General features: G+C 46.7%; 1 protein-coding gene across 4 annotated transcripts in view; it reads right to left on the bottom strand.

The window, feature by feature from the left end:
- Window positions 1-15,585, bottom strand: part of SIL1 (SIL1 nucleotide exchange factor) — a 291,152-nt gene that overhangs the window by 268,368 nt on the left and 7,199 nt on the right. Inside the window, exon 2 of one of the 4 annotated variants that reach the window (XM_032627594.1) lies at window positions 9,710-9,875. The exons of the other annotated variants lie outside the window; for them this stretch is intronic. Coding sequence (XP_032483485.1) covers window positions 9,710-9,741 — 32 coding nt within the window. The 5' untranslated portion in view covers window positions 9,742-9,875. The remainder of the gene's footprint in view (window positions 1-9,709; window positions 9,876-15,585) is intronic. 4 annotated transcript variants of the gene reach the window in all.

The raw sequence follows: 15,585 nt of genomic DNA, 5'->3' as shown, positions 1-15,585 counted from the left end.
AACAAGATGAAAAGACAACCCTCAGAATGGGAGAAAATATTTGCAAATGAAACAATGGACAGAGGATTAATCTCCAAAATATACAAACAGCTCAATATCAAAAAAACAATTCAATTACAGATGGCCAAGAGGCACATGAAAAGATGCTCAACATCACTAATTATTAGAGAAATGCAAATCAAAACTACCATGAGGTATCACCTCACACGGGTCAGAGTGGCCATTATTAAAAAATCTAGAAACAGTAAATGATGGAAAGGGTGTGGTGAAAAGGGAACCCTCTTGCACTGTTGCTGGGAGTGTAAATTGATACAACCACTATGGAGAACAGTATGGAGCGTCCTTAAAAAACTAAAAATAGAACTACCATATGACCCAGCAATCCCACTACTGGGCATATACCCTAAGAAAACCATAATTCAAAAAAAGACATGTAGAAAAATGTTCATTGCAGCACTTTTTTTTTTTTTTTTTGCAGCACGCGGGCCTCTCACCGCTGTGGCCTCTCCCGTCGCGGAGCACAGGCTCCGAACACGCAGGCTCAGCGGCCATGGCTCACGGGCCCAGCCACTCCACAGCATGTGGGATCCTCCCGGACCGGGGCACAAACCCGCGTCCCCTGCATCGGCAGGCAGACTCTCAACCACTGCGCCACCAGGGAAGCCCTCATTGCAGCACTATTTACAAGGGCCAGGACATGGAACCAACCTAAATGTCCATCGACAGGTGAATGGATAAAGAAGATGTGGCACATATATACAATGGAATATTACTCAGCCATAAAAAGAAATGAAATTGAGTTATTTGTAGTGAGGTGGATGCACATAGAGTCTGTCATACAGAGTGAAGTAAGTCAGAAAGAGAAAAACAAATACCATATGCTAATACATATATATGGAATCTAAAAAAAAAAAGGAACTGATGAACCTAGTGGCAGGGCAGGAATAAAGACATGGACATAGAGAATGGACTTGAGGACATGGAGGGGACAGGGAGGAGATGGGGCAGCTGGGGCAAAGTGAGAGTAGCATCAACATATATACACTACCGAATGTAAAACAGTTAACTAGTAGGAAGCAGCAGCATAGCACAGGGAGATCAGCCCAGTGCTTTGCAGTGACCTAGAGAGGTGGGATAGGGAAGGTGGGAGGGAGTCTCAAGAGGGAGGGGATATGGGGATATATGTATGCATATGGCTGATTCACTTTGTTGTACAACAGAAACTAACAAAGTATTGTGAAGCAATTATACTCCAATAAAAACTCTATTTTAAAAAATGATACAAATTAACTTATTTACAAAACAGAAACACTCACAGACTTAGAGAACAAATTTATGGTTACCAGGGGGAAGGGCAGGGGTAGAGATAGATTGGGAGTTTGGGATTGACATGTACACACTACTATATTTAAAATAGATAACCAACAAGGACAGCACAGGGAACTCAGATCAATATTCTGTAATAACCTAAATGGGAAAAGAATTTGAAAAAGAATGGATACTTGTATGGGTATAACTGAATCAGTTTGCTGTACACCTGTAACTAACACATCATTGCTAATCAACTATACTTCAATATATAATAATAAATTTTTAATGTTTTAATAAAATAAATAAATAAAAAAGTGAAGGAGACTTTAAGATTTGGCCAGGTGGAAAAGTGATGAGTGGTCCCTTGTCCCCTCCCCCATTGTGGATGCCCAAAAGGATGTGAAGTACACCCTCCCACACCCCACCCAACCCCCTGTAGAGAAGGAAAACTGGATAGAGCCAAACTAACACAGGCAGAGACAGAAGTCAAAAGGGCAATTGTGGATTGACTATTTGTGGCCAGGATGGGCAGTGAAGCTGGCACATGAGATGGAAGGTGGCGCCTGCCTCCCTGGACTTGCAAGAGGTAAGATGAGCCTTGAGAGCTCCTCCTCTCTCCCCTTCTTCCCAGCTCCTCTCAGCCACTAAGCCTCTGAATCTCCTTCTCCCTCCCACCAGTCCTCTTTTGGGGAACAGCCCGCTGCTCTGTGGGCAGAGCGTGATGCCTCCATCACTCCTCCCTCTAGTGACTCATCCTCAAGACTGGGGGTGGCAGGAAGTGTCAGGGCCCTAGAGTTGCAGCCCCATCCGGATTCTGGCAGCTTAGAGACATCCTGTCTTCTTCCCTCCACCCCCCACCCCCGCCACCTCCTCTACTTCCAGCTCTGACTCTTGACATTTCTATGTAAGAGACATCCACCCCGCTCAAAACTCTTGTTGCCTTTCCATTGCCTCCTCCGGTCCCCCAGCTCCGGCCCCCAGGGGTTGCTGGGGTGAAACAGCTTGACCTCTAGGGGAGCAGGCACAACCCAGATTTAGGGGCCCTTTCTTGGGGAAGGTGGCCAAGTAAGAGCTATATCCCCACAGCCAGGCCTTTGAAGGGTATTGCCCATGATGTAGAAAGCATTCTGAGCAACACTTAAAACAACAACAAAATTATTTTACTACCTACTAAGAACTTCATAAGTTTTCTCATTTATTCCTCACAACAACCCTGTGAGGCAGGTACTATTATCACTGCCATTTTGCAAGTGAGAAGAGTGAGGGGAATTAATTTGGAAAGTAGAAGACTGGGACTGAAATCCAGGACTCTTTACCACCAGGCTTTTCTGCCTGTTTGGGAACAGAGGGCAGTGTAGTCCTCCTTGAGCACAGCCTCTGAGTAATGTAGGGCAGCACATGCAATCCTGAGGCCCTCGGTACAGCTGCCCTGAAGTCTGACTGGGGCTAAGGGCTTTGACCCTAGCCTGCCTTCCTATTCTCATTGCCTCTGTGGACCTGCCCCACTCTCCACTCCTGAGAGGTGGGAATGTGGAGGGCTACTCCTAGGATTCTCATCCCCCTCAGGAGTTTATCTTCCTATTAAACTTCTCGGACAAACAAACATCAACGTGCTTCTTGAGTGCCCAAGGGCTACTTAGAAAGAGAGAAAAGAAGGAGCATTGCTTATAGGTGCAGGCCAAAAGAAGGTGGTGACAGACACCCAAGCATGGGGTTAGCCCAGGCTTGCAGACAGAGCAGACACCTGTCACATCGAACAGGCACAGAGATGGCCCACGTGACAATAGAAATAATAATACAGGGCTTCCCTGGTGGCGCAGTGGTTGAGAGTCCGCCTGCCGATGCAGGGGACACGGGTTCATGCCCCGGTCCGGGAAGATCCCACATGCCGCAGAGCGGCTAGGCCCGTGAGCCACGGCCGCTGAGCCTGCGCGTCCGGAGCCTGCGCTCCGCAAGGGGAGAGGCCACAACAGTGAGAGGCCCGTGTACCGCAAAAAATAAATAATAAAATAAAATAAAATAAATAATAATAATACCCTTGAATTATGTAGCACTTTATAATTCCTCAGGCACTTTACAAACATCTGATTCTCCTGATGACCTCCAGGGAGCCAAGGAGGCAGAAAGCATTTTTTTTTTTTTTTTTTTTTTGCTGTACGCGGGCCTCTCACCGTTGTGGCCTCTCCCGTTGCGGAGCACAGGCTCCGGACGCGCAAGTTCAGCGGCCATGGCTCACGGGCCCAGCCGCTCCGCAGCATGTGGGATCCTCCCGGACCGGGGCACGAACCCGTGTCCCCTGTATCGGCAGGCGGACTCTCAACCACTGCGCCACCAGGGAAGCCCAGTAAGCATTTTTTATAAGCTGTCGCCACCTGTCAAGTTTTCTCCCCAGAGGAGGAAAGGAAGGAGGCAGGCAAGGCAGTGAGTGAGTTAACCAAACCCAAGCCCCAGTGGGTAACTGATAGTTTTAATGGTGACTTTATCCTCAGACTCCTCGGATATCATATTTCCACTGGATTACCACGTTTACATAACAGTGCAGGGTGAGAGACCCTGATAAATCTTCTCTGCATGGGGATGAATACAGTGGAAATGTACCCTGTTAATTATCCATTTGTTTTACTACACTCCTACCCTTCAGTTTAGGGAGGAAAGAGCAAGGCTACTGCTTTATGAAGGGAGGGAGGAAAGGAGGGAAAAATGGAAAAGGGATGGAGGAAGATCAGAGATCTGGAAAGAGAGGAGTGAATGAGAGGGTTAGAGATGGAGAGAAAGGGAGAGCTTTGGGCAAGCTGGAAAGAGGAAGCAAGGAAGGAAAGAAGGAAAGCCATCTCAGCAGTCAAGGGTTTAGCGGTGAAAGGGATGGAATGATTCTGAGCCATGTGGCTAGCTGCTGGGGAGCAGCCCACAGTAGTGGGGGTGAAAAAGATTCAGAGGTTTTTTGGGTGGCTCTCACCTTTGTAGCTGGTCAGAGAGGCTGGGAGAGTAAGGAGAGCTACAGGGCACAGGACTCCTTTTAAGTCTACTTAAGGTGTTATCAGAAACCTCTCTGAACCTCTTCCCATCACATCCCACCACTTTCCATCCCCCTATATCCAGAGAACAAGTGGGCTTCTAGGGGCATCAGGACTGACCTCTAAGAATCCCTGGGCCTGAAGTCTCTCTGATCCAGAGGATTGGATTTCAGTCCCTGCTCTGCCACTAATTTAGCTGGATGATTTTACTCCCCTAAACTCTCAGCTTCGGTTTCTCTATTGGTAAAATGGGAATTTATTTTTCCATCCAACAAGTATTGACTGACTGTACACCAGGCATTTTCTATAGAGCAGAAAACAAGATAGATAATAGTCCTTTCCTTCAGAGAAAGACAATCCAACGAAGGTAACAAAACTTTGTCCGAGAAACAGGCCCTGCCCACATTAGGATACAAGAGATGAGCGCTCACTCTGTGCCAGGCACGTGCTAAGCGCTTTATGTATTAACTCCCATAATCCTCACACCAACCCAGTGAGAACGGTCCTGTTATTAACCCCATTGCACAGATGACAACACCCTAGTTGGGGCAGCCTCCCCAACACACCCCATCCTACTATTTCATTTTCTTCACAAAATTTACCACTATCTACAATGAACTTGTTAACTCACTTGTGTGCTTATTGCCTTATTCACATCTATATCCCAAACATCTTGAGCAGTTTCTGACCCAAAGGAGGTTCTCATTAACTGTATGTTGAAGGAATGAAGGAACAAAGGGATGAGGAGCTCCTGGGGAGTGAATGCCACCCTGCCCTCCACGCAGGGTGATGACGAGGGGGATCTGAGGGCAGGTGCTGGAGGTGCTCTATCACTGCAGACATGGAGGGGGCTGTAATCAGGTGACCATTCTTTAGTGAGGAAGAAGCACCTGTTCTTCTCCCTATTCTTCAGCTGTCTTCTTTTTTGTAACTTCCCTCAGATGTTCTGCCTCTTCTGGTCCCATGATTAATTATGCTTCCTCTAATTGTATCCTCCTCAATTTCTTTGTCTCACTCTCATTCTTGTTCTTTTTGCTTCCCTGCTTCTTTGTTTCTCATTGAGAGAAAGCTCATCCAAAGAATTGCAGTTGGTGATTTCAGTGCCCTGCAGAGGGCACTTTTCTCCATCTGTAAAATGGGCAGACACTTTAAAAAAAAGAAAAAGGGCAGTTTTTTTGCAGTTTTTTGAACCAGTGCTGGTGGGTCTGTGGGAGAGGGGTCTCAGGACCACAGCACTGACCTTCCCACATCCTCATCCAGAGAAGCCTCACCAAAGCCTTAACCACAGGAATCCCATAACCAACAGATAGCTACTTCCTCTCCCACTATGTGTGTTATTTACTTGTTACTTGCACTAAATACCAATCAGAGGATAATAAGCCTGGCTTTCCCTCTCTCTTTGGGTTTTGAAAACTCCCCAATCCACTGCATAGCAGCTTCTGCCGAGGCTGTAACCAGCAAGGCCATGGGTTAAGTGTAGAGAACCATGTCACCACATGGTTAGTCGTATTGTTACCAAAAGTGGGATCTGGCTGCTCACAGCTCTAAAGCCAATAAAGAGGCAAGGCTGGTGGAAAGGAAAGTTTGCTTTATTTCAGAGGCTGCCAACTGGGGGAGGGGGGGAGGGTAGGGGTGGGAGGGGGCAGACTCCTGTTGTCCAAAGGCCAACACCCCCCACCACTGACAATCAGGGGGCAAGAGCTTTTATAGGCAGAGGGAGGGGGCTACGTGCAGAAACAGCATGGTCAGCTCTGACAGTCATCTTGAAATTGGTCATGCAGTGGTCTGATCAGCATCATCTTGATTGTTTTAAGTACAGTTAATCTTCAGTTCCAGAGTCCATTTGTCCCCATTTCTTTGAGGGAAAGTTCTCGGAATTTTGGCAACTTATGTCATGGTCCAGTCTGGTCATGATGGAGTTAACTTCTTCCACCTGGTGGGGGTTTCAGTATCTGCAAGACAGCTCCCAGGATATGGCTCAGAATATTATCTATAGCCCTTGAGGAGGAACTAAAGATCCTTGACTTTGTTTAATGACTAAACTATGATTATTTGGTCTTAGTTGACTGTTTTCCTTTGCTTCAGCATTTTCTCACTTCTCTGATTAAACGTATTCTTTGGCTAAAGTTTTTCTACAGACAAAAGGCAGGCACAGGCTTCCCTGGTGGCGCAGTGGTTGAGGGTCCGCCTGCCGATGCAGGGGATGCGGGTTCGTGCCCCGGTCCGGGAGGGTCCCACATGCCGCGGAGCGGCTGGGCCCGTGAGCCGTGGCCGCTGGGCCTGCGCGTCCGGAGCACAGGCTCCACGACGGGAGAGGCCATGACAGTGGGAGGCCCGCGTACCGCAAAAAAAAAAAAAAAAAAAAAAAAAAAGGCAGGCAGAAGACATGGCAGGGGAAGGACCATAGGTTCCTACTCCATTTCAGTATATCAGAGTGGTTGGGAAGTGAGCCTGATGATTCAGACAGCCCTGAGTTTGAAGCCTGGCTTCTAAGTGAGTAGACTATAGACGGCAAGGGCAGAAGTTGTATGTCAGATGAATCCTTTTGTACTTTCCCCAAATCAGGCATTCCTCACAGGACCACCAGAGCCGCCCCCGTGTCAAGTCATTTTGGCCGGTCGAATTGGGATTATCTCTGCAGAAATGTCCAACCCACAGGATTCTGAGCTCCTCAAAAACTCAGTTTTTTTTTCTTTGTATCCCTAGAGCCATAAAAGCAGCACGTTGTCCAGACCCAAAGATACTTATTTACTCCCTCTAGACACTGCTATTCCTCAAGACTTTGTTATACTTAGCACCTACTGTGTGCCAAGCACCCTAAATATGTTATCTTATTTAATCCTCATAATAGCCCTTGAGTTAGGGATTAACTGAGACAATAAGTATTATCTCTCACCTGGACTATGGAAGAGCCTCCTTCTAGAAGAACACTGAGTTCTTCCTCATTTGACACCCATAGTCTATTCACACAGCAGCCATAGATCCTTTTAAAATCATGTCACTCCTCTGCTCAAAACCCTTCAATGGCTCCCCATTTCACTCAGCATGAAGTCCAAAATCCTTACTACAGGATTCTGTAGTTCTGTAGTTCTACAGGGCCCTATAATTACCTCCCTAACCCCAGGCCACAAATTTTATGACCTCATGCCCTACCATTCTCCCCCTTCCTCTCTCTGGTAAGCCACACTGGCTTCCTGACAGTCCTCAAACATTGCTGCACACACTCCTGCCTCAGGCCCTTTGCACTGGCTATCCCCTGTGCCTACAAAGCTTTATCCTGAATATGTCCATGGCTTTCTCCCTTGTTTATTTCAAGTCTTTACTCAAGTGTCACTTTATAATGGAAACCTTCCCTGACTCCCCTGTAGTAATTTTAAAATATGCCTACAAATTATCCGATACTATTCCCTTCAAGAAGTAGAACTCGGGCTTCCCTGCTGGCGCAGTGGTTGAGAGTCCGCCTGCCGATGCAGGGGACACGGGTTCGTGCTCCGGTCCAGGAAGATCCCACATGCCGCGGAGCGGCTGGGACCGTAAGCCATGGCCACTGAGCCTGTGCATCCAGAGCCTGTGCTCTGCAACAGGCGAGGCCACAGCAGTGAGAGGCATGCATACCGAAGAAAAAAAAAAAAAAGAGAGAGAAGTAGAACTCAATTCTGCTCGCCTTGAATGTTGGTCCAACTTAGTGACTGCTTTCTAAAGAATAGAATATGGTATAACAGTGTGTGACTGCTAAGACAAAGTCACAAAAGGCATTATGATTACCCTAGTCTGATCAGGAGAAAACACCAGACAAGCCCAAATTGACGGACATTCCACAAAACACTTCATCAGGACTTTTCAAAATTCTCAAGGTCATGAAAAACAAAGGAAGACTCAGAAACTGTCACTGATCAAAGGAGACTAAGGCAACATGATGACTAAACGCAACATGTCATCCTGGATTGGATCCTAGAAAAGAAAAAGGACATTGATGGAAAAACTGGTGGAATCTCAATAAAGTCTATAGTGTAGTTAATAGTAGTGTACCAATGTTAATTTCTTAGTTTTGACAAATGCACCATGTTTATGTAAGATACTAATGTTAGAGGAAGCTGGGTAAGTGTATACGGGAACTCTCTGTACTATTCTTACAACTTTTCTGTAAATCTAAAATTATTGCAGAATAAAAAGTGGCTTCTTCATTGCTCTCTTTCTTGGATCACACACTGCCATGCCATGGGGATACTCAAATAGTGAGGACCACGTGGTGAGCAACTGAGGCCTCCAGCCAAAGCCCTGTGAGCCAACCATCCTGGAAGATCCTTCAGCCCTAGTCAAGGCTTCAGACACTGGGGTCTTGACTGACACGTTGACTGCGCCTTCAAAAGAGACCCTGAGCCAGAAACGCCCAGCTAAGCCACTCCTGACCCTCAGAAACCATGAAAGATAATAAATGTTTGTTGTTGTTTTAAAGCTCTAAGTTTTAGAGCAATTCATTATGCAACAATAGATAACTAATATATGCCCCTATCTAAAATAGTCTGCTTATGGTCACATTCGACCCCCTTTCTGGCCTTAATTTTCTTTATAGCACTTACCACCTGACACAGAACAAGTTTGTTTACTTAACTTGGTCTCTACACCAGAATGTGAGCTACATGGGACTGGAAACTTTGTTTTATTGATGTCCCCAGCACCTAGAACTGTGCCTGACACACAGCAAACGTTCAATAAAGGATAGTTGTTGTAGTTATTATTATTGGATAATAGAGGGTTCCCTGTCCTCACCTGGAAAAAAAAAAAACCCTGCCCCTGGGATTTGGGGTGGAAGATGGGGGGCAATGTGGCACTGGGAAATGTGAGCAGAGATGAGTATGAAACCCTGACTTCTGAGTCCAAGTTCCTCATCCACTGAGATCCCTTAGACAAGCTCTTCCTCTCTCTGGGTCTCTATTTCCTCACCTATTAAATTCAAAAGAGGACTTCCCTGGTGGTCCAGTAGTTAAGACTCCGCATTTTCCACTGCCGGGGGCATGGGTTCAATCCCTGGTTGAGGTACTAACATCCTGCATGCCTTGCGGTGCAGCCAAAAAATATAAAATAAAATTCAAAAGACTGGGGTGACCTACAAGTCACCAAGATTTCTTTTAGCTCTAATAGCCAATGATTCTAAGGGCGGGCTGGGAGAAGGAGGCACAAGAGTTCAGTTCTGGAGATGGAGGAAAGGAGAGGGATGAAGAATACGTTTATCTTCCACAGGGACCAGGCAGAACCTGCCTCCCTTTGAGCTGTACCCACCGCCTGGAAACCTTTTTGCATTTGATCATCTACTCCTTGGCCCTGAGGCCCTGCTGCCCCTCTTCCCTCCTCTGCCAATCCTTCCCAGGGGCTGGGTTACCTACCTGTGTCTCCAGGCTCCCATTGCCCTTCGCATAAGCCCTCATAAGGCACTTTCCACAGAGTATAGTAATGGGACCTTTGTGTCCTGGAACCTCATCTCCTAATAGAAACAAGTAAGTCCTGGGAAACACTCCCAGGCTTGCAATTCCCTCCCAGAGAACGTGGACCCTAAAGGGAGAAAGGAAAGAGAAAATGAGGGAGAGGCTGGAAGACCAGGTATGTGCTGGGACTCCCCTAAACCCTTCCCCTTTCCCTCTTCTCCAGTCTTAGCCTCACTACCAAGAGAAGCATGCCTACCAGCCTGCCTGCCCCTCACCTAAGTACTCTGTCAAATGCCACTTATTTGAGCCATATTATCTTTCCCTGCTCCTCCCTCCCTTAGTCGCCCATGCCCCTCCCACAACAGACTTACCCTAGGTCCCCTCTTAACATGTGCCCCAGGTCTCTGAAAGCTTCCTGGTATATTGGTATGAAGTCATTTTCTCTCCAGAAGAATAGCTCATGTAAACACTGAAGAACCTGGTATGTTCTGGGAATCAGAGGTAGTAGCGTGTGTTATGTTTAGTCTGTTAGGTGAGGTTGGGAGTAATGGAGATGAGGCAGGACAGATAGGCAGGAACCAGCATTGGTGGAGGATTTTGCCTCATAGGCCATGGAAGCCAATGAAGAATCTGTACAGGTTGGAACTCACTTCCCTTCTACTCGGCCCACCTCACTTACATCCCTTCCTATCTCTTTCTGTACCCCCTTGGCCCCCCACATCCCATTTGGCTCATATCATAATCTCAATAACACCAAAAATTTATTGAGAACCTTCACTGTGTAAGCTTTCTGTTCACATTACCTCATTTCAACCTTTCAGCATCGACGAGGTAGACGTTATTATTGTCCCCACTTCATAGGTGAGGAAAATGGCTCCAGTAAGTGATTTGCCCAAAGTTGCAAATCAAGGAAGAAGCAGAGCCCAATTTCTTAAGCATTACACTAATTGGTCCATGCTCTCTGGCCTTTTCCAAATCTCTTCTTTGGGGGAAAAATTAGAGATGTCCATAGGAGGTTTTGAGGTCTGGAGACAGAACAGGAAAAGAATCCAGAGACTAGATGCTGGAAGAGAGAGTTCCAGGCTCTGATGGGGCCTATCTCACCCAGCTTTGCTACCTGGCTGTGCTTGGCAGGCAGTCTTTTTCTATTTTCCCCACTCCTTGTCTTGGTCCACTTGCTTCCTCCAGTTCCCACATCCTCCTTCACCTCCTTGGATACTGTTTGTCCTTGTCCTTCAGTTTCTGGGTAATGTTTGTTCTGAAGATGCCTGGATGAACCAGGACCCTCTGGAAGCCTCCAGATAATTCAGGTATCTGGAGAGGATCGCCATACCTCCCCCCTCTTCCCCCAACTCTAACAAAAGGGGTCACCCTGGGCTTCCAAGGCTCTTCAGCAAAGGTTAGCTCCTCTCTATCTCATCTCCTAACACCTACCCCATGCCCTCTCACAAGCTAAAAATACATAGCCACACAAGCTTCTCAGCACATGACAAGTTCTTGAAATCTTTGCACAGGCATTTTCTCTCTCAGGAATGCCAACATCCCCATCACCCCAAGTTTGTTACCAGGAAAACTCCTAATTATCCCCAGTCTTGACTCAAACATGACCTTTATCCCCACTGATATCATCACCATTCAGGCTGTTATTCCTTGCCTGGACTACTCCCTCACTGGTTTCTAGGATGCCACTCTGGCCCTACACTATCCATTTCCCATACTGTACCCAGAGTGATCTTTCTAGAATGTAAACTTAATCTTAACACCTCCTTTCTTAAAACTTTTAAATGGTTTCCCATGCCGTCAAGGTAAAGCCATAATCCTTAACCTGGTGTGGTGGCTCTTTCACCCCACTCCCACCCACTTCTCTAGATACGTGTCTTTCAGCTGAGCCTACCACCATACTAGTACTCCAGCCAGATTTCCTGACACTTTTTCTCAGTTCCTTGAAACTTGCCTGTTCTCTCTTGACCCTACACGATGTTCCCTTGGCCTGGAATTCTCTTTTCCTTCTCCTTCCCTAGCTGACTTCCACTAACCCTTCAAGCAGGTCTCGGCCTGAACTCACTTCACCACTCAGCCTTCCAGAACCCCCCAGACTAGGCGAGCTGCCTCTGCTTTCTGCCCCCAGTGTCCTTTATTTCCCCTAAGACAGCATTTATCCTGTTACTACCCATTTATTTATTCATATCTCCCAGACCCAACTGCGGGCCTACTTTATCCCCTGCTATAACCCAGAGTCTAGTACTAATGGGCTCTCCATGAACAACTGTTGAAGTGGTGAGTGAACAAAGCCTTCTCTGTCTTAACAGTGCAGACTCAGACAGCCACTGCAGCTTCAACCACCACCATCCACATAGTTACTATTATGGATTACTGCTTCTCTGGGTGTTCCTCTCTCTTTATGGACTGGGATGGCACCTTTCACGTTAGTACTCCAACACCTAATACAGAGCATAGCATTCATCCTTCCATCCATCCTCTCATTATTGTTTTTAACAAAATATGTATTATCTACTATGTACTAGACACTATGGATGCAGCAGTGAACAAGATAGACAGTCCCTGCTGTCAAGTTCACAATCTAGTGGCATATATGGGTAACTAGTGAACAGGAGGTTGAGTGGATCTCAGTCTTATTGGGAAGCCCCTGAGGGCTTTCCTCTCCATAGCTACAAAGCAAGGAGCACAGGCTCTGAGGGGGGAGATATATTCTCTTGGTGACCTCTGGACCTCCCTTTTTACAGGTTTTCTTGGGACCAGCCATCAAACAGCAGCAGCAGCAGCAGGGAGGAAGGGAATGAGGGAGGGTGGACCGAGTGGAGAGGGTCCAAGCCCCTAAAGACGGGCAATGGTGTTGCAGCCCAGTGCCCACATGCACTCTGCCAGGGCAGTTTGGTAACTGGCTTTCCTTGCTATCCTGGAGCAGAGAAAGAAAGAGATCCACAAAGGGAAAGACATCAATGGACACAGGTGACAGAGGAAAAAGGAAGAAGAGAAAAAGTGGAACAGAGAGGTGAAGGAAGAGGAGTCAGAAATACAGAGAGAAGAAAGGAGACTGAGGCACAAAAAGAAGGCCTGCGGGACTGAACCCTCTCTGTGTTGCTAGGAGAAAGCTCTGGGGCTTGACTCCTCATTCAGGTCACTAGGGAGAAAAGAGATTCAATACTGAGTCCTTAGGATTCCTCAGATGCTTTCCAGAGCGCTCTGACCCCTCAAATTGTCTTTGGTCCCATCTGGTCATCCCAGAAGGCTTCTGCCAGGGACCTGTCAGCCCCCCAACCAGGATATACTCTGTGCAGACCCTCACAAGCAAGGGATAGGCGGTGATGGAAAAACACAGTAGCTCTGGGCACAGCAACCTCTGATTTTCATCTTTTTCAGAAAGGATCGTAGAAAAGACCCTACATTCATCATCTGTTTCCTAACTGGGGGCTCCAAGCTCTACTCTCTGAGATACCAGCCTGACCATATCCCAATCTGCAGGCACAGAGCAGAAACTTCCTGAGCTGGGAGCTGGGGAGGCAGGGGTCCCCACCCCAGGAACTCCCAGATGCCAAGCAGGAGTCTGAGCTCTTAATTGTGCTGCTGCTCTTGCCAGCAGTCTGGGATGCTCGCTCCTGAGGCTGCGATGCCATCTGCTGCTCAACTTAGGAAACTGGCTGACTCCGGCTGCATAGCCAAAGCTGAACCTCGCAGGAGTCGGCAGGAGACCTGCCTGGGTCTCAGGAGGCCATGTCTTTGTCTCTGAACAGACCCAATGCTGGGCCTCAGGGACAGAGCAAATACTCTCTTCCCTGTCATCATTCTTTTTAGACCAGGCAGGAAGCCTTCACAAGAAGATCCATGAGAGTGTGGAGGGGTAGGTGGGTTGTCTCTGCCCTTCATAAAAGTCCGGTGTCATCTCAAGGTTAAATTGCCCAGAGAGGTCCTAGCCTGCCTTTGAAGTTTTACTGCTTTCCTCAAAGCATTTTTTTTCTTTGCAGGTTTAACTACGATTATTCCACGTTGCGTTAACTGGGTGAATGAAATAATGAGCCCAGGCCTAGAGGAAGTGGGGCTTTGAAGAAAGAAACATGCTCCTGCAGAATTGAAATAAGACCTTCAGGCCCACAGTGGGTTTCTGAAGCTCCCGCTCTCTGTGTGTCCCTGTTCAGGCCTCAACCCACAACTCAAAACACTGTGAGCTCCAGTGTTTTGGGAGACACATGCTAATATGTGGCACACATTTGTTGAAGTATTGGTTATTTTGAGGACGTTTTCTTCCTTAAACCAGTTATGGTAGCCAGCCTCCATCTCCTGATATTCATATACTTGTAGTCCCCTCCCACATAGCACCAGGGTTTATCTGTGAGACTAGCACAATATAACAGAAGTAAAGGTATGTAACTTCCAAGATTAGATTATAAAAGATACCGTGGCTCCCCCTTGGTTACTTTCTCTCTGGGGGAAGCCAGCTGCTATGTAGTGAACAGCCCTATGGAGAGGCTCATGTGAGGGAACTTAGGCCTTCTGTCAGCAGCCATGTGAGTGAGCTTGGATGCAGATCCTCCAGCCTCAGGCAAGCCTTCAGATGACTGAGGCCCTAGTGGACAGCCTGACTGCAGCCTCACGAGTGACCCTGAGCCAGCTCAGCTGAGCTGCTCCCAGTTCCTAACCCCCAGAAGCTATGTGAGATAAGCTTTTGCTGTTTTAAACTCTTCAAGTTTAGGGGTAATTTGTTATGTAGTAACATAATAGACCTGTCATATGGTATTATTAATATTGTATCATGGCATATCATCTGCATTATATCACTTCATTTCCTTATAAGAGCTGGCATCTGGACCCCAACCCCTCAATCTCTCTAACCTCATCTCCTACCACCCCACCCTCTCCCGAGCTCACCCTCACCCTAGGCTCACTCCTGCCTGAGGCCCTTTGAACTTGCTTTTCTCTCTGCTGGAGCACCCTCCTAGGCACCCTAAACCTCTGCATGGTCACTCCCTTATCTCCTTCAGGTCTTTATTCAAACGTAGCCTTTTCAGTATAGCCTTCCTTGACCCCCCTGCACCCCTTATCTGCAACTCCCACATCTGCCTATCATTTTCTCTATTTTTATTCTTAGCCCTTATGATTATAAGGCATATGTATATATAATGTAACATATATAACAGAATATATTTTACATATTTATCTCATATAACTTCTATCTCCCCCACTAGAATGTAAGCTCCGTGAAGGCAAGAATTTGTGTTTTTGTCTATTTTGGTCACTGCTCTGTCCCCAGCACCTGGAATAGTGATAAGCACATCATAATAGATGTGCAATACATATTTAGTTGAATGGGGAAAAAATGAATGTCATAATTCACTACTTATAGTATGTATGTCTTTTAGATCCTATACCGTATATCACATGCCATATTATGATGTCACATATATATTATATTTAAACACAGTGCGAGGCAGTGCAGAGAGAGTAGGGCCATAAACAAGAAGACCTAGCTTTGCTTGCTGGTTAGCTATGTTACTATGAGCCAGGCATGCAATCTCTCTGCGCCTCAGTTTTACTCATCTATAAAGTGAGGCTATTATAACTTCCCTGTCCTATCACAGGGTAGTTGTAAAAATCAAATGATGATGAATGTTACAGCATTTTAAAGAAACCTAGCACATGATATGATTGTTTCTGAAATGTGTTCCAAAGACCACCTGTCCCAGGCTATGCTCTGTGGAGAAGAAAAAAGATCACGAGGTTTGGGAAAATGGGTTCCAATATTCTAAGCACCCCCTTCCTCATGGACACTCACGATTCATTAGCATATGAAAGGCTCTGAAAATCCTGCCTGAAAGGTCTTC

The sequence above is a fragment of the Phocoena sinus genome, chromosome 3 (genome assembly GCF_008692025.1).
Source record: "Phocoena sinus isolate mPhoSin1 chromosome 3, mPhoSin1.pri, whole genome shotgun sequence".
NCBI classification, from domain to species: Eukaryota; Metazoa; Chordata; class Mammalia; order Artiodactyla; family Phocoenidae; genus Phocoena; species Phocoena sinus.
The sequence above is the reverse complement of the archived record's forward strand: the minus strand, read 5'-3'. Positions and strand labels throughout refer to the sequence as shown.